The sequence below is a fragment of the Myripristis murdjan genome, chromosome 6 (genome assembly GCF_902150065.1).
Source record: "Myripristis murdjan chromosome 6, fMyrMur1.1, whole genome shotgun sequence".
Classification (NCBI taxonomy): domain Eukaryota; kingdom Metazoa; phylum Chordata; class Actinopteri; order Holocentriformes; family Holocentridae; genus Myripristis; species Myripristis murdjan.
Window position 1 is genome coordinate 27,605,211 of NC_043985.1, and position 17,827 is coordinate 27,623,037.

The 17,827-nt window shown below is 40.4% G+C and overlaps 1 protein-coding gene across 1 annotated transcript; it reads left to right on the forward strand.

Annotated features, from left to right (window-relative positions):
• The first annotated feature begins 778 nt into the window (after positions 1-778).
• On the forward strand, positions 779-14,768 carry LOC115361010 (thromboxane-A synthase-like). The gene is made up of 13 exons (XM_030054245.1): positions 779-907; positions 3,000-3,093; positions 3,329-3,381; positions 4,109-4,205; positions 5,807-5,923; positions 7,955-8,043; positions 8,433-8,581; positions 8,784-8,914; positions 9,056-9,406; positions 11,666-11,754; positions 12,068-12,205; positions 13,704-13,866; positions 14,658-14,768. Exons 1-13 carry the CDS (start codon positions 807-809, stop codon positions 14,766-14,768), a joined length of 1,683 nt encoding a protein of 560 aa, XP_029910105.1. The 5' UTR covers positions 779-806.
• The last annotated feature ends 3,059 nt before the right edge of the window (positions 14,769-17,827 follow it).

A 17,827-nucleotide genomic window follows, 5' to 3' on the forward strand; every position in this document is an offset into this window, starting at 1 on the left:
ATTTTTAATAGAACATATAATTTGTTTTTATTTAAGAATAGTATAGAATAGTAAGAGTATGAAAGTATTTTTTTCTTATAATAAAGGGTTGGTAATTGTGAGACTTTTGTCCCAGGTGTTAAGAACAATTAATTCCCACATGCATGAATTTTGCTTGAATATTATTATAGTTTTTTTTTTTAATTGTTTGTTTTTTATTTATTGTTTTTTTTTTTTTTTTTTTTGAATAAATTGCTCTAAACCAGATTTTTTAATGGCTAATGTTTAATAAATTGCTCATCCAGAGTCAGAATCCAAGCCTTTGTATTATTTTATTACCCATGCTAACCTTTATTTAGGTTTCCTGGGTATTATAATCCCAGGTGGTGGTGTCTAACCTTCAGGCCTGCTAGCCTCATTACTGGGCCACTGTTACATGTGAGATAACCATGACTGTAATGAGCAATTTGCTGAAAAACAACCACATATTGTCTTAATGAAAGCGATTGTACATTTATTTAATGGTGTGTTTGTGTGTGGGTGAGTTTATTGACCTACTTAATGTTTCTGAGACCCGGTCAGTTTGTCTCAGCATGTATGGAGCTTGTTGAAACTCTCAGTCAAGACTGAAATAAAGGTGAAATAAGTGATTTTGACAAACTGTTGAAAGTCTTAAATCCTAGATGTTTCAATGGTGGTTTACATGAGAAGATTTCCATGCTGTCAGGTGACTTATACTCACCTGTTTATAAAATTCCTCCCCTGTCTTTACAGCATCCCTTCAGTCTAGCGGTGGTCGTGGAGGACTCTGAGGTGTTTTGTCCATCATGGAGGCCATAGCTGACCTTTTGCAGATGTTTCATGTTGAGGCCAGTGGATTGTCCATGTCACTCAGTCTCTTCCTCATCTTTCTGGCTCTGCTCTGCTGGTGAGACACTGCTTTCTGCTTTGAGCTTAGTTACCGAGAGCATTCAAAAACAACACGTCTGCTTTACCTTTTAATATTTAATACATTGCACAATCAGAAAAGTGTTTTTACAGAACATTATTATGTGACGGGGAAGTGGACCTTTGACCTTTGGGAAATGTCAGGACATCATAATGTTGTTGTATTGTGGAAAATTGTCATAATTGGGATGTGTTTTGTGAGGTCAAGTGACCTTGACCTTTGACCTCTGACCTCCAAAATTTAATCAGTCCACTCTGGAGTCCAAGCAGACTTTTGTGCATTCCTGAGATATCATATTTACGAGAATGGGACGGAGCGTGCAGTGCCACCTAGGGGCCATAAAGAATAACCTCTCAGGAGATAAGTCAGAAATAAATAATAATAATAATAATAATAATAATAATAATAATAATAATAATAAACATTTAATCACACAGAGAAAAAGAGTTGAATTGTGTTGGAAAGTTCATCCACCAGTTATTAGTTCTCACCACAGAACAGCTGGGACCAATAAAACAGGACACACTGACACACAGGGTTTTATAGGACGTCCTGTTACCTTATGCCAGCTTGCTCATTCACACATGCTCACAGACATAGTCGTGTCTGCAACCGGGGAAACAAACATCGTTTCTCAGCCAGTCTGTGGCGCTTACACTCACGTTAGACGCCAACCGCTGTGTCAGTCAAAGCCACAGAACTGCAATCCACTGAACACAATAGCAGCTTAGTGTCAGACATAGGGCAACAGTAAACTGTATGGTACATTATATCTGGGGTTTTACAGCTTAATAACTTAATGAGCGTTCCTGCTGAGAGTATCCCATAGCAAATGCTGTGTTTATGCCAACATAATATTCTACAATTTTCTGTTTGTATAGGGGAAAAAGACCGACGATTACTTTACATTGTTGTGGGCCGTGTTGGTCAGTGTTTCCCACAGGTTCTTGGGTTATTTTGTAGTGATGGATGCCTGGGGTGTGTATGTTGAGCACAAAAGAAAATAACCCATTTTTTGTGTTTTTTGGTGTTTAACCACTACATATGAATCCAGGGCCCATTGAGGTGGAGTCTTCATTTATAATGGTGTTGAAATACAGAGATAAAATACAGCCTAAAATGCAATGATAGTAACGTAGGCACTGCCTCTCTGTCTGCTGGGTTTAATCTATGACCGGCTCACATCTCATTATTAATATGGTAATGGATCTCCTTGAAGAGATTAAGGGATGGAGTGGTTGGTGGTGACGGTAAAAGCTATTTTAGATTTTAGCATCAGAGAGGGCTGGGGATGATATGGAGCTGGAGTTCTGTGTTGAATAGCTTGTCTTGGTAGTTGCCGGGGTCCTTTTTAGTAAGATGTGAAATGTGTATACCCTTGATCCTGTGTGACTTGTCAGCAAATGTGATCTGATATTACCTTCCCGCTGTTTACGTGTGCGTTTGTGTGTGACTGACTGGCTCCTCGGGTGTGTGTTTGCGTGTAGGCTTGTGTTTGAGGTTGTCTGTGTCTTTGTGCGCGTTCAGTCAAACAGCTTTATTTGCTGTCTGTAAACGCCGTCACCGTGCTCTTCCTCCCCTCCCAGCACACAGGGAGGAAACCCATCCAGTAATTGGTCTTTCATCGGTCAAGACATCCAACCCTGCTGCGCTCCACCACTGACGCTTCTCTCTGGGGAATTCTTAAGCAAGACAGCAGACAGACGAGGCGTATTACATGACTGAATAACGTCCTGCCACATCCCATAATGCCCCTCAAACAAAGTCCCATACAGAAGTCCTCCCCGCGAGTCCAAGGACTTGCACGTCAGCAGAATCTCTGCCGATGTATATGAATAATGCATGGCATAGGTTTTTGGAGTCTTGGGGGATTTTTGCATTTCTCCAAGCAAATAAATCCTTCAAGTGTCATAATGTTGTGTGTTTATGTGAGGCGCGGCTTAAGGCGGCATATCCAGGAGATTAGATGTGGTGATCTTAGTTGGAATTCTTTATTCTATTGGCTTTTATTTTTCATTCACCAAGACACCTATGCTCTCTCTTTCTCTCTCTCTCTCTGTCGCTTTTCTAGGTATTCAGTTTCCCCCTTTTCGGCCCTCTCTCGATGTGGAATCAAACATCCCAAGCCATTACCGTTCTTTGGCAACATGTTCATGTTTCACCAGGTAAGATTTGTCTGAGGAAGGTTTGATATCTATCCATCTCTCGATCAATCAAATTGGCGATCAACACACACAGTTCTCTTAACTTGTTTTATCCTCTTCTCTTTCTCTTTCTCTTCTCGTTCTCTCGATTATTCATTTATTTTATGCAGTTACCTTCTGATGTCTGATATTCTTATTTGGTGTGTGTGTGTGTGTGTGTGTGTGTGTGTGTGTGTGTGTGTTTATTTATTTTCAGGGTGTTATGGAAACAACTTTTGATCTTATAAATAAACATGGAAGAGTGTGTGGGTAAGTAAACGAGACCTTCCTACATTAACATTCCATCACACACAAACTGGTTTATGCAACATCTCACTGATTTTGAGTCTCCCACGATGCAAGGTTAGATGAATACATGCTAAAAAAAAAAAAAAAAAAAAAAAAAAAAAAGCATAAAAAAAACCTGAGTGTATGAATGTATATAATTTCTTTTAACTGAATCCTTTTATATCAAGTAGTTTAGCAAGAATATTAGTCAGGTATGAAAATGCATCTTGAGTAACACTGTGACAGACATTGTGACAATTTCAGCATGATTGGAGTTTTTAGCTCATTTAAAAAAAATATTTTGGATCCCCGTAGGTGATTATGCTATTAAATGATATATACATATTCTATTCTAGATACTGTATTTTGCATGTATATTTCGTTATACATATAGTCAATGCAAAGGTTCAAAGGTGAAAGATCTATAGGTATTCTATAGTATATACAATGTTAGAGTGTTTTTAAGTATATTTCAGTTTTTTATTACTCTTATAGGGTATGCAAAGCTCACACATCAAGGTGGTTCGGTGGTCTATTTGGTGGCCACTGAACTGTGATGTTGTGGGTTCAGATACAGAAATTACCCAACATATAAAAATAAACCAATATAAACAACAACAACACAACAATTATATGCACTATATATTGTTACTGGTACTCAGAAACCCATAGTGGTTAAAGCTTAATATGCATGCTTGTTGTATTTCAGCTACTATTTGGGCCGGATGCCAGTGGTGGTAGTGGCAGACCCTGACATTCTCAGACAAGTGACGATCAAGGAGTTCAGCACATTCCCTAACAGACAGGTGAGCAGATTAAACAGAGAGCACACACACACACACACACACACGTACACAGGAAACAGAAAATATTATGTAAATACAAAGTAATTTTTAAACCATGGCCACGAAATTCGGTAAAACAAGCTTGAGGGCAGATGCCTTGCTGAGCCTGCTGGGAAGGCCAAAGGGTCATCATAATTTCCTCAAGCAAATGTGAATGTTTGCACAAAATTTCATGCCATTCCACCAAATAGATGCTGAGATCTGTGCTGCTGGACCTAATTGCTGACAGATCAATACGGTGACCCCCGCTTCCCATCTGGGAAAAAATAAATAAGAAATAATGTGGTAAAACAAAACCTAAAATGACAAAAAGGCTTGATATGATCTTTATATGATCCTTGAAGTAACCTGTTCACCAGGTTTCCAAACCTCATAGAGCCATTGGATTTGAATGCTGCCTAAATGTCCTCCTTTCAGTAATGAATTTCATTGAAAAGCCCTGAAGCAAATAAGGAGCTCTGCCTTATTTGCCCTTACATTTCCAAATGGAAGCCACTCAAAAGTTCTCGATCGAAGGGAGGCAGGATTGACTGTGTGTGTGTTCCGTGCTTTGTGGGAGGATGGTGTGTGTGTGTTCTGTACAAGTTCACGCTCTGTGATTTCAGGAGAATGGTCTTCAGGGCTTTTGTGGCAGTGGCAGAGTGTGCCCTCCTCATCCTCAGATCCCACAGTTGAACCCAATACAGGGGAGTGGTGTACGGCAGAGCAGGGCAGAGGAGGGCGAGAGAGAACAGAGCGTGAAGGAGCAAAGCAGGGCAGTGCAGGGCAGAGGAGAGGAGGACGGAGGAAAAGGAGAGTGGAGTGAAGCAGAGAAGAATAGAGTTACAGAACAAAATGGAGGAAAAATAGAGAAGAAGCGAGAACAGTGTAGAACCAACGGACACAACAGTAGAGACAGGAAAGAGAAGCAGATTAGAGTATAGCAGGACGGTGCAGATGAAAAGAGGATAATGCAGAGAGGAGCCCAGCAGAGGAGAACGAAGCAGAGCAGAGAGAAGAGGAGAGTAGATCAGGGTAGTGCACTGAAGGATATGGCAAGGTATCCCAGGATGCCACAGTCACAGCTAATGATGGGCTGACACATGCGTCAGCGAGGGTTCAAAGGTCACAAGGCCACCCTCGCTTTCACGATCCTCTGTATTGGCTCTGTGCTGCACAGGGCCTGTGAAATGTCAAAGGGGGATGGGGGGGGGAAATCAATATACTTTGGAATCACTGTAGAGCTCAGGCAGTTAGTTATCAGGTCACACAGCTCTATCAAGTGTGAAGCAAAACTGACGGGTACTTTTGACATGACAGCCAGCCATGAAAGTCAGAAGGCAGATGCTGTGAATGTCATCTTGGCAGAGTGATGTGCAGTTGCTGACATAAAATGAAAATGGTTCACCATTAAAGTGAAATTTCTCAATTTCTGATTTCTCAAACTAATGAATAACTTTATATTGTGTATACTATAAAGGGTTGTCTTTGTACATCATCACCAGAACAACATCAGAGTGAGGCTTGTAATACAGGGTAATTCTGACAGATGCTTTATGTGCCCATCATCTGATTTCATGCAGTATGTTATCAATCACACCAAGCCCGTGAGTGACGGTCTGCAGCTGCTTAGAGACGAACACTGGAAGAGAGTCCGCGGCATCCTCACTCCATCGTTCAGCGGTGCCAAGTTGAAAGAAGTGAGTGACTTCTGCCTCCTCCCTGCCCTCTTTCACATCTCCTCTTGCTTTCTCTCCCTCCTCAACTCAGCCAGCATATTTTCCTGTTTTCTTGTTTGATTTTTTTTACATCTCATTTTTGCACGTTCACTTCCTTTTTTCACTCCTTTAGCATCAGTTTATCTCACTTCCTGTTCTCACTCAACTTTTTTTCTTTGCTGCTTGAAGTATTTGCTGTTGTATGCTGTATAATACATCCACCAAGTTTGGTTTATTAAAACCCTCATTGGGACTGAATTGCTCCAAAATGAATTGAGTAGCGGCAAGGGTGGAGCAAAGGCAGAGCAAACCATTTAAAAGGAGTGTGGGCAGCAATTTGCATAAGTGGTTGTTGTGCAAACTGTGTAACTGTAGTTGGAATCTTTGTGCTTTTGCAAGTATCGTGATGGTAACTCTATGGCAATTTCACCATGCTTTATCTTGGGTCAGGTCTTGCTCTGCTCATTTCTAGAACCACACTGACACCTACAGTGTGTGGGACTAACCCAGCTGAAAGCTAAAGCAGCTGTCCTCTGTGAGCCCAAACATGTCCATGTGTTCTGGTCTCCTTTGAAAAGCAGCCAGTGCTCCGTGCTGGCGATGAGTTGCCTTTGATGTTGTATTCATGCTTCATATTCATAGTTTCTGTCCATATCAAGTTTTGATGTTTCTGCAGAGACGCTGCACTTGATGTCTGCCTGACTCTCTGGATCCACTTTCATTATGTTACATTTACCATGCTTGCATGAGAGCTCCCCATTAATGAATGAATGAATGAATTAGATCTTGTTTGATCCGTCATCATCAGGCATCTTCCCTCGTTGGTAATGACCTCAGTGATGGTGCTGACTTTAAAGGGTTTTTAATTGATTTTGCGGCTTTAGTTTTTTTTGTTGTGTCTGTATCTTTAAGTCCACATGTAGCATCCCTGGTTGACTGATGGTCTGAATGATACTCTCCAACTGATGGTTCATAGTGTTTTATTTTGATGCAACAGACACCTTAGCTACATGAATTCCTTACACACCGTAAGAGCTACAAAAGATAATAAAAGAAAGGCTATTACTATTTTTGCCATAGACTTACAAAATTATAAAATAAAATGAAATGAAATAAAATCACATTTTTAATCTCTAACAAAGACACAAATCTGAGTCTAAGGAATGAAATATGACCATTTATGAATTTTTGACCTTTTTTTAACCTTATGACAACCTCATAATAGACTGCCATAGATAAAGGTTTTTAACTTGAATAAACTACTTATGCAGTCACTATTATGTCACACATACATTTTAAACATTGTAAATAGTGGTTATAGTAAACAAACAAACACATACTGCAGCATTTATCTATACAAGCAGGGATAAATCAACATTACACACAAGTTGAGATGGAATCATGACAAACCTTGTGCCCTTATCAACCAGGTGCTAAATGAACAAAACAGCGGCATTTCATGTACAGAAAAGTACGTTTTTGCCGTGCAGACAGTCAATCTTTGTTTACAATTTACACCGAATATTCTTACTTCCGGTGGAAATCTCTTCAAAATAAGAGCGCTAACCTTGATATCCAGCATAACGTAATAAACAATCAACTAACTTTGAGGAAATAATTATGAGGTAAATACACAAGAAAAGGACAATTGTAGGGAGATGCTGGGCCATATTAAAGGTCATTTACACCACAGCTTTGCCTCAGACAGCGGCTGGAGTTGGAGAGACAAGCTGATCCTTACAGCCCAAACCCACATTCTGTCATGTCCAGTTTTTCCAGTATTGGGCTGTCCTAAACAAACAACAAAAAAAACAAAACACATTTGTTTTTTATCCTCTGCCTTCTTGTAGAGTATTCTGTCATATTGTGCTAAGAGGGAGTTTGTAAGGATTTATCTGTGATCAAGGTTTCATTGTTAAACACTGCTGTATCTGAAAAAGGGTAAAATGTAATCCATTCTTAGAAAACCTCGGCTGTGATTGCATTTGTCACTATCTCTCTGTCCGTGTACAGATGGTTCCCCTCATCAATACAACTATTAATACCCTTATGAACATCTTGAATGCACATGCAAAGTCAGGAGAGGCCTTTGATATCCACAGGTAATGGCAAAACACGTTTCTACTGTCCCGTCTGCCTAGTTTTTCTTTTATTCAGTCTTATATCAAATTACCATAGACTGCAGTCTCATTTTTTTACATGTCATATATAAAAGTTTCTAACTATTGCGTCATGTTATTTGTTTATTTACTATTTATGGATTTAATAACCCTCCCTGTAGGTTTCATGCATGTATCTATTATCAAATGCATGTTCATGCTATTTTTTTCCTGCATTTTTTCCCATGCTTGCTATATCTTTATAAATTGTTGCATGACATACAAAGTATATTCTATTTACTGTTCTTTAGCGCCATGCTTCTGCTGTAATGACTTGACTGGCTGTGTGTGTGTGTGTGTGTGTGTGTGTGTGTGTGTTTGTGTATTTACAGGTGTTTTAATTGCTTTACCATGGATGTTATTGCCACTGTGGCATATGGCATCCAACTGGATTCTCAAAGCAACCCAGATGACCGTTTTGTTCATTTTGCTAAGAAGTACTTTATAGCCCCTGCCTTCAACCCCCTCATGCTCCTTGTTGGTCAGTTTGTATTACATGTATACAGGAATGTTGTCATCAGTATTTATCAGAAAGTATCTTTTAAATGTAACAAAAAAAGCACATTTAGTTATCGTACCATGTTGATACCATTGCACACTGGATCCACTGTGTCATGCAGCTCTGACAGGAGGTTTGTTTTAGATTCAGGTGAGACTAACACAAAGACGGTTTGTGTCTCCAGTTGCTTTTCCTTTCCTGAAGGTTCCTCTGCTGAGTCTCTTCCCCAACAAATCACGAGCGGAGATGGACAGTTTCTTCATCAACTGCATTCAGAGGATTATCAAGGAGAGAGATGAGCAGCCTCCTGAACAGGTGTTTACTGAAGCACTTCAGACTGATCGAACTGATCAGTGTGCCAACATGTGTGTCTATTCTTTGTTTCTGGGTGTTTTGTTTTGTTTTATTTCATTCATTTGTTTATTTTTTTATTTATTTATTTATTTTTGCATGTAGAGACGTCGAGACTTCCTCCAGCTGATGTTGGACGCGCGAAACAGCAATGAGTGTGTGTCTATGGATCAATTTGACATGGGAAACCACGCCAATGAGGTCGGTCATGGAAACCAACAAACAGACCAGTCGGTCTCTGAGCAGGACTGCCATCAGCCACAGGCGTCATCCGCCAAATCTTCACAGAAGAGGACAATCACAGATGATGAAATTGTGGGCCAGGCTTTGGTGTTCCTGCTGGCAGGCTATGAAACCACCAGCAGCACACTGGCCTTCACCTGCTACCTGCTGGCGCTCCACCCTGAATGTCAGCGCAAAGTACAGGACGAGGTGGACCAATTCTACTGTAGACATGTGAGTGTGTTATATTTTGGTTTGTCTACTACATCTCATTTGCTTTTGCTACATTAGTCAGTAAGTGAGTCAGGCACCCCTCAAATAGTTAAAGTACAGACTTTGTTTATCTTGCTGACTATGCTCTGGTCGAATGTGTAAGGATTTGGACTGTCTGAAAAGGTCAGTGGACACAGGCCCTGCCCTTGTTTCTGTGGACATTTGTGTTAGCTGTGGGTTTGTCTCTTCATTGCATCCTCTTTTTCTCTCCTCACGTGTCATTTTCATTGTCTATTTGATTGATTGTCCCGGGCTGTACTGTTCACTGAGCTGTCCAGGTGGTGGATCCCTTTTTCACTGGCACTATATAAATACATGAACTTGTCTGCGAGTCTTTGATGAACTCCACAAGTGTTCCTGAGTAATCTTGAAAAGGGTAGAAGGGGGTCAAAGGATGCATTCATGTATCACTTTGCACCAGTTTTGGAATATTGTTTTCTGACCTCAATCAGCTACATAGCAAATGCTGACACCCAGTGGCGGAATGGTATTGGAGACTGGTGGATGAGGAGAAGTGGGGTCTTCATGTTTCATTTCAAGCTCTCAGTGTCCTCTGGTGGCAAGAGACATACACCTGTCCATTCCTCCTCAACTAGTCTCTTCATTAGTAGCCTAAGATAGGAACACACTAGGTAACTCTCTCCAACTCATAGTTAGTAAGTGCGTCACACGTAGGTGCAGTTTGCTGGAATAAAGCATATTAAAGATGTGATTTTCTGCATGCCATTATGAGCAATTGTTTTTCAATCAGCAAAATGCTGCAGACTATGAAACATGCTTTATAGCCCAGAAGATGTGAGCCCCATCTCTAACCAAACAATACTCAAAATTTCATTCATTTCAGCCTCAGAGATGCGACTATAAAAGTGTGATTTTACTTGTTCTTTTCTGCAGTTCTCCAGGTTCCCTCCCCACCTCCACACCTGCCATTTATAGGAGTTATGATCAAAACCAATATCACTTACCCCCTGTAGCACAGCATGATCAACAATGTCAAATGTTTTTGTTACATAAGCCAAGAGGGCAGCACAATATTTCTTTTTGTCAACAGCTGATATAATAACATTATTTTTTTCAGAGTTTCTTGAGAGGAATGATTTGAGCTGATTATTAACAAATGACTTGAGGATTTTAGCAAGAAAGAACAGTTTGTAAAATGACTGATAGTTATTAAAATCATTTTTATCACCACCCGTATGCAATGGGACTACATGTGCAGATTTCCAGACCTGAGGGATAACTCCAGTAGAAATAGAGAGATTAAAAATATATATAATTTGTTCAGCAATAACTAGGACATTGAGCTTTAAAAAAAAAAAAAACAACTTGTCAAACAGAATCCCATGAGCATATTGTATTATGGACCAGGAATTAAACTTTTTAGAACAGACATGCAAACAACAGGGATCTAACTCGAGGAAACCTAATGTTCCAGGCTTTTGTGCCGCACCAGCTGCCTTGGTTATTGCTGCTTGGCTGCATTCTGTGCAAGGATGTAGTGGCATACAGAGCACACTTATCAGACCGGTAATACTTGTAATATATATTGTGCATTTTTGCTGAGGGAGAATGAACTTTGAAAGCCACCCTCCTCTGTCCAGATCTGGATGTCTCCCTTTATTTTTAATGGGTGTCTGTCCGTCTCTTCCACCAATTCTTTGTGTTATATCACTTCGCTGGCTATATCACTTAAGCCAAGAACAGGCTTAGTGGTGGGCAGCAGTGCAGAGCTTTATCCACTGAAGCAGAGAACCTATTGGCAGTGAAATGTGCAATGCATTTATATCTTGACCAGTGTGCCGGTGCTTGCTTTGGTGTGGAAATGATGTGAGTTATGACTTGCAGCAAATGCTACTTCTAATGTCATAATCAAACATAAGTTAATTTTTCTAACTGAAAATGAAAATGCTTTTGCAGTGTTATCTGTGTGTGTGTGTGTGTGTGTGTGTGTGTGTGTGTGAATTTAAAATTATTTATTGTCAGTAGTTCAGATTGAGCACACAGCAGTCATTAAGAGTTGGCCAGAGCTCTTCTTTTCTGCCTGTGCAGGTGCTTGTAGGCTGAAGGATCAGCTACACATCAATGTAATATGATATATTACTGCTCTCCACAGGCAGTGTGGGGTACTGCAGCTCATGGCTTTGATAGGAACCTTTTCGTTTTTATTGGTAGGTGTTTTACTGATACATTGATGCAATGCGTTTTCCCATCTTTTTGTAGGAGTCACCAGATTACTTCAGTGTCCAGGAGCTGAAGTATTTAGACATGGTTATATCTGAAGCATTACGGCTCTACTCACCTGGATTCAGGTACTGTAAACACATTCATGATGTTTTTCTTCTCTTCTTTTTATATATCAATTTCCCCAAGTGATGTGGTATACTAGTTGGTGTAATCCCAGTGCTGACTTATAGTTAATACAGCATAGTGCAGTTCCCTCTCTTTCACAGTGATTGTCAGTTATTATCAAACTGACTGATGGCATGCACATAATCCTGTTGAACAAGAAATCAAAGTGAGATAATTATCAGTTCTTGTCAGAGAGAATAAAAGAAAAATGTATTAAGGTATAAAGAGCATGCAGGATCCTTTTTTTTGCCACTGTTATTTTGTCCCACACAGGTTTGCCCGAACTATTGATAAAGAGTGTGTAGTGAACGGCCAGCTCCTCCCTAAAGGAGCATATCTGGAGATCGCAGCAAGCTACCTACACCGTGACCCAGAATACTGGCCCGAGCCTGAGAAGTTCATCCCTGAGAGGTAAGAGGCTGTCTATACAGTTGAAAAGAACTACCTACTTTTCTTATCTGCATACGTGTGTTTCATTTTTATCTAAGTCTTGCAGATTGCTGAGCTGTATTTGTTGACAAATTATAAACGTTTCATTCAAATAAATCTGAATAAAGCGTATTGTTTCACTGTGTTATGTTTTCTGGTGAAAGTCTTGTACTCATATTTTATATATCTAGCAAAATTTTCTTTGCCACCCTTCTTCTGAGGATGGCCACACCTATGTCCTCACCTTGCACATGTAGGTACAATGTGAATGTAGTTCCGCACCCCTTTTTCCTTCAGCACCTTTGTGCACACTGGATATAAAGAGCAAATCCACAAAAAGGGTAAATCCTGAAATGGCATGGAGCCTAGCCTTTTCACGCCTGTGTTTCCTGGTGCTACGTTCTACGGCTCTGGCTATCCTGTTACTCCCTTGTCCAATTCCTTGTAATATAGATGGACTAATCCCAAGAGTGTGCTGCATAAGTCATGGTGCTTTACCATAACATGGCCGCGGTGACCTCATCTATGATCTATAATCTCAGCGGCAGGTCACTGTTTGGGTTAACTCATCGAAAGAAAACCAACAACACTAAGCAATATGGAGTACTCAGTTGAAAGGCAACTAATTGTAGGTTAAGGCAAAAAGGTCACTTTTATGCTTGGATTTAAAGGACTGAACAAGAAAGCCTTCAATGCTGCGCATGCAGACATGGGACACACGCAATACTGACAGCCCCAAAGGGTTATGCCAACATTGAGGCAATCTGGAGAAACAGTTTGTATGTCATGATTCAATTGCTATGTGGAAACATAGCACATTGTCTTATTCTCTCAAAAGTGATACTGCGCACCATCCTGCCAGCTGTCAGACAACAGCCGGACCCATAGTTTGCTTATAGGACAAAACAGGGGACAGAGGGTGCTGTGGCATGTCTCCTTCACAACATCTGGAATCACCTGAAACCTTCGCTTCAATTCTCCTCATTGAACTTTGGCAGAAGTTTTGTCCTTTCTGACGTAGCAGCGGTAAACAAACTGCCTTGCTGATCCAGTGTAGACCCAGATTTATCTCAGTGTGTGACACGTGTATGTGTTAGGACACTGGGGCAATGGAGGTTGTCTGTATGTATATCTGTAAGTTGTGGTAAGGTTATCTGCATTTTTCTGTATTGTACAGACTGTGAAAATAAATTTCCCGCGGGACAATAAGACTGTATGTATCTATCTATTTCCATGTTTTAAAAAAAAGTTTGATTTCTCTGTTGTGTTGAAGTGCCAGCGTGAAGCACACAGACCAGCTCAGCCTGTCAATAAGGCGTTTGTTGTAATGGTGCCAGTTTTCAATGTACTGTTTGATTTCAGGTGCCACAACATGAAAATGAGATCTAACATTTTAAAACTGTTTCTGTGCACCGAGAACAGGACATGACCTTGACTGCTTCTAAACAATCTCAAAATAAAACTTTGGGTTCATCGACAGGTTCACGCCAGAAGCCAAGGCCAACCGGCATCCGTGTGTCTACCTGCCATTTGGGGCCGGCCCCCGTAACTGTGTGGGGATGAGGCTTGCCCAGCTGGAGATGAAGATGGCACTTGTGCAGTTGTTCCGCAGGTTCAACGTTGTGACCTGCTCAGAGACCAAGGTGGGTTGCCTGTGTCACACTTTGAGCACTAAAAACATGATGATAGCCCTTCTTCAGTTTCTTATTTTTACCAGACATTGGTCAGGATCATTCCTATAGCCCAGTTCCCTGCTAGGAGGGGCAGAGCAGCACCCAAATGCAGGAGAAAAGTGACAAGCTCAACTGAAGCGCAGAGTCTTTATTGCGGGAGGCAGGTCAACACAGGAACTTAGGACACAGGAACTCAGGAACATGAGTACATGCAGGCAAAACAAGCTGGCAAACACAATGAACCATCAAAGAACTAGACTCAGAAGAGATTTTGATATAATCTGAACAGATAAGCAAACTGGACACACCTGGGGAAGGTGAGGGACACAAAACTGGAGGCAACAGAGGAGAGGATGAAGCAACATGAGGACAGGCAATGCAAGGGGCAGGGTTAATGAAACAGTGCAGGGCAGGTGTGGCTGCACATGCATTCAAATCTTGAGTCCACCAAGTCAGCTGCAGTACTGTGTGACTGTGTGAAAGAGAAATTCCTTTCTGTCTAGTAAACCACCAATACAGTGCCATTTCACAGTTAGTGTAATAACTGTGCCAAGGTAACGCGTCTCAGTAATTAAATAAAACAATGTATATTTTATTTCTTGTCTGTGTAATGTACTATATTGGGTTTTATTACATAACTGATAAGAATAAAATTCTCAGATTTCAAATTAAACAACTGAAGTCAATACACAATACAATACACAACTTTTATCTGTTCACATATGCAGTTATTCAATATGTTGTTCTTTTCCTTGATACAGGTTCCTCTTGAGTTGACGAGTGCTGCCCTTCTTGGACCTAAAAACGGCGTAATTGTGAAAATTGCTAGAAGAGACATGGGAGAAGGTCAAAGGAATCCTACCACTAAATGATTAGAAACTCACTTGTCCTGTTCAGCTCAAAAATAGAAAGAAGAAACGGATCCATGGTTCGGTGTTAGTAACCCAAAACCACTGACCCGAGTATGTAGTCATATTGATTATTTTGTTGCTGTGATATTGAACAGACTACAACACTGCCGGGCTCCAGAACAGAAAGGGATTTGTGTCAAGCAGTCTTAACATCCGTAGATGATGCAACTAAACAGTAATTTTGATTTTACAGTATTTGTAGCTCTATTATACTGATTGCATTTAAATGGAAACTGCCAGGAATTGTAAACCAAGTGAAGAGAAAAGGATTAAAGTGCCTCTAACACAGACAGAGTTGTCATATTTTGTGCATTATTTCATCCCTGCATTTATCTCCACAATCATGTGATGCTGCTATTTTTTAATGAATTGAATTTCATGAATTCCTATTGATTATTCTGTAGTAATTTCAAACTTCAGTGAATACACTGAGTTTAAAAATGGGTGTGTTACTGATATTGTGGCGATTGCAGTCTTGCTGTTGTGTTTCCCTGTGTCTCTCAGTCTGTGTGTGTGCTGGGTGTGCCATCTCTACCTGCACAGCCGCCCTCCATCGCGTCACCACCACCCTGCCCAGTAGAGACCACCAGTACCAGCAGCCCGTCCATGCTGGAACATAGCTCACTGTCACCGTTTGTAACCGATTGATCACACTTACCTACGACTTTACACTGCATAAACCACAGTGTCACATGTCAATCAGGAGAGCCAAGTGACTGTAGAAAATATTGTGGTTTATAACTGATAATTGCTGCGATAAGATGAAAAGCTGACAAAGGAGGTGTGTTGCTGTGCTATTGGACAGACATGACCAGGTGGTGAGAACACCTGATCTGGCTCAACTAACAGTCCCAGACAGTGACGGTAAGGGAAGATATGAATTAGCATGTGTGAGACAATTGAGAAAGATATCTAAAGCGTCTACGCATGAGCATAATATCAAGCTTCGTTTGTTGAGCTGATGCATTATGAAACATCTACAGTTCAGTTTAGGGGTTGCAAAAGCACTTGTAAATGACTTGTTAATGATTCAGTAATACATTTACACATTATAACAGATGAGGAACAGGCCTCATTTATAACATTTATTAACAATTCATCACATAAACATGTATAAATGATGTGTTCATGAATGTCATAAATGACTAATCATTTACAGATGAGTTACAACACATTTCTTTCATTAACACAATATTAACTAATCATTTACACAGGTTTATCAATGTTTTGTTCATGAGTTGTTCATCATTAACTAATGTCATATAAATGATTTACTAATGATTGTTATTCTAAAGTGTTACTCCATATTGCTGATTGCAACCGGTCACTTGTAAGGCAGATGGTGATGGACGTGGACGTGCCTCTCCCTCTCCACAGCCAGATGTACACACAATTATGGAGGAATTAGAAGTGACTTGAAGTCTGTTGTAGGAGAAGCAATCACGCAACCTTAACTGCTGTGGTGTCTGCAAATAAAGTAGAGTCAGATTTCATTCCAGTAGCCTTGCTGATGCTGACGGACTGGTGATTGGTGGCTCCAGCAGAGTCTAGTGGTTTACCAGTATGATCTACTGAATAGTTGGACGGCTTGCAGTTGCGCGCTCTCACCACTGGGTGTGCTGCAAGAGACACACGCATGCACAGACTAATGCGATTTACAAGAACCAAAGGGGTTACTAAAACGTAGGTACAGGACAATCCTCTTGGCCAGTTGTTCGTCTTTTTTCCACACATTCAAGAGCCACACCAGATTCTACATGTTTCACGTAGTGCCAACAAAATATATTAATTAATGTTTTGTTCATCATTTGTTCATCATTGACTAGCCAGGGTATCAAAACCAAATTCTAGGGTCTTAAATGGGTAGCACTTTTGTGATAAAGAGGTTCTTATGTAGTTATGGTGTAGTTATGTTGTAACTCTTTTGTAATTATGGCATATAACACGCATCGCATTATATTACAGCTGGCACACCCTGTAGTTACTGTTATCGTTCAGCCTGTAATCCACTTATATGTAATAGGTGGGCATGCAGGGTGGACAGGTTGATGTCAAGCAGTAACTTGTGAAATATGATGCATTCTGTTCTTAGTATCTAATATTTAGTAAATATAGTAAATATAAAAGAGGTTTTATTTCACCACCTTTAAGCGCACCTGAAACACAGCGACAATTAGAAAATGCTGTGATGCAGACCCAAAGAGAAAAAGAGTATCTTGAGAATAAAGAGGAAAAAATGGAGGCGAGACAGAGAGAGGCAGGAAAGATGCCGATTGTGCTGACAGAAATAAATTAAGTTTAAATGCAGCTGGGAAATTGGCAGGCTTGCATGTTAAAATGATGGGCAATATCACAGTAAATAATGATCCTCGATGACAGCAAATTATCTAAAACATTTACACACTTATATGCATGCACTGAACCACTACTATAAGTAGAGGCAATCTTAAGTCAGCTGACTATCTACAGTGAATTTATCTATTTAATTAAATTTGTCCAAACCTAAACACCAAAAGGAAAGAGCAAGTGGAAATGCACAGCCTCTGTCTGAGTGGAAGTACTAGAGAACTGATAGCAGCCATCAGCCTTTCCCACACTGCATTATAGCTGTCCACCCTGCTGATTTGGTAAAATTATACCAAGTGCACATGGTCGAGGAAAGGGCGCTGTCACTTTAGAATATTCTGGTTGATGCAGTGTAAAGATGTTTAGTACTGACTTAATTGTAAGTGCCTGAGCTTGCCCTCAATGTTCATTTCCTTGGCTAATATTTCCTTTTAATGATAGAGCATAAAAAGCATCAAAATTTTGCCCTCCATTTTGTAGATGCTGCATGGTAAAGTGGTAACACTGAGTACACAATATACAAGTCAGACTCAGTTAGCCTCTTTCCACTTTGTATTACACAATTGTGTGACACCTTTCCTCATGACCAATAAATTACATTATGCGCAAGCAGTGTGGGTGAGGCATCTCTCTCGAGTACTTTTCTACTTTTCATCAGCCAACACAGAGAAGAC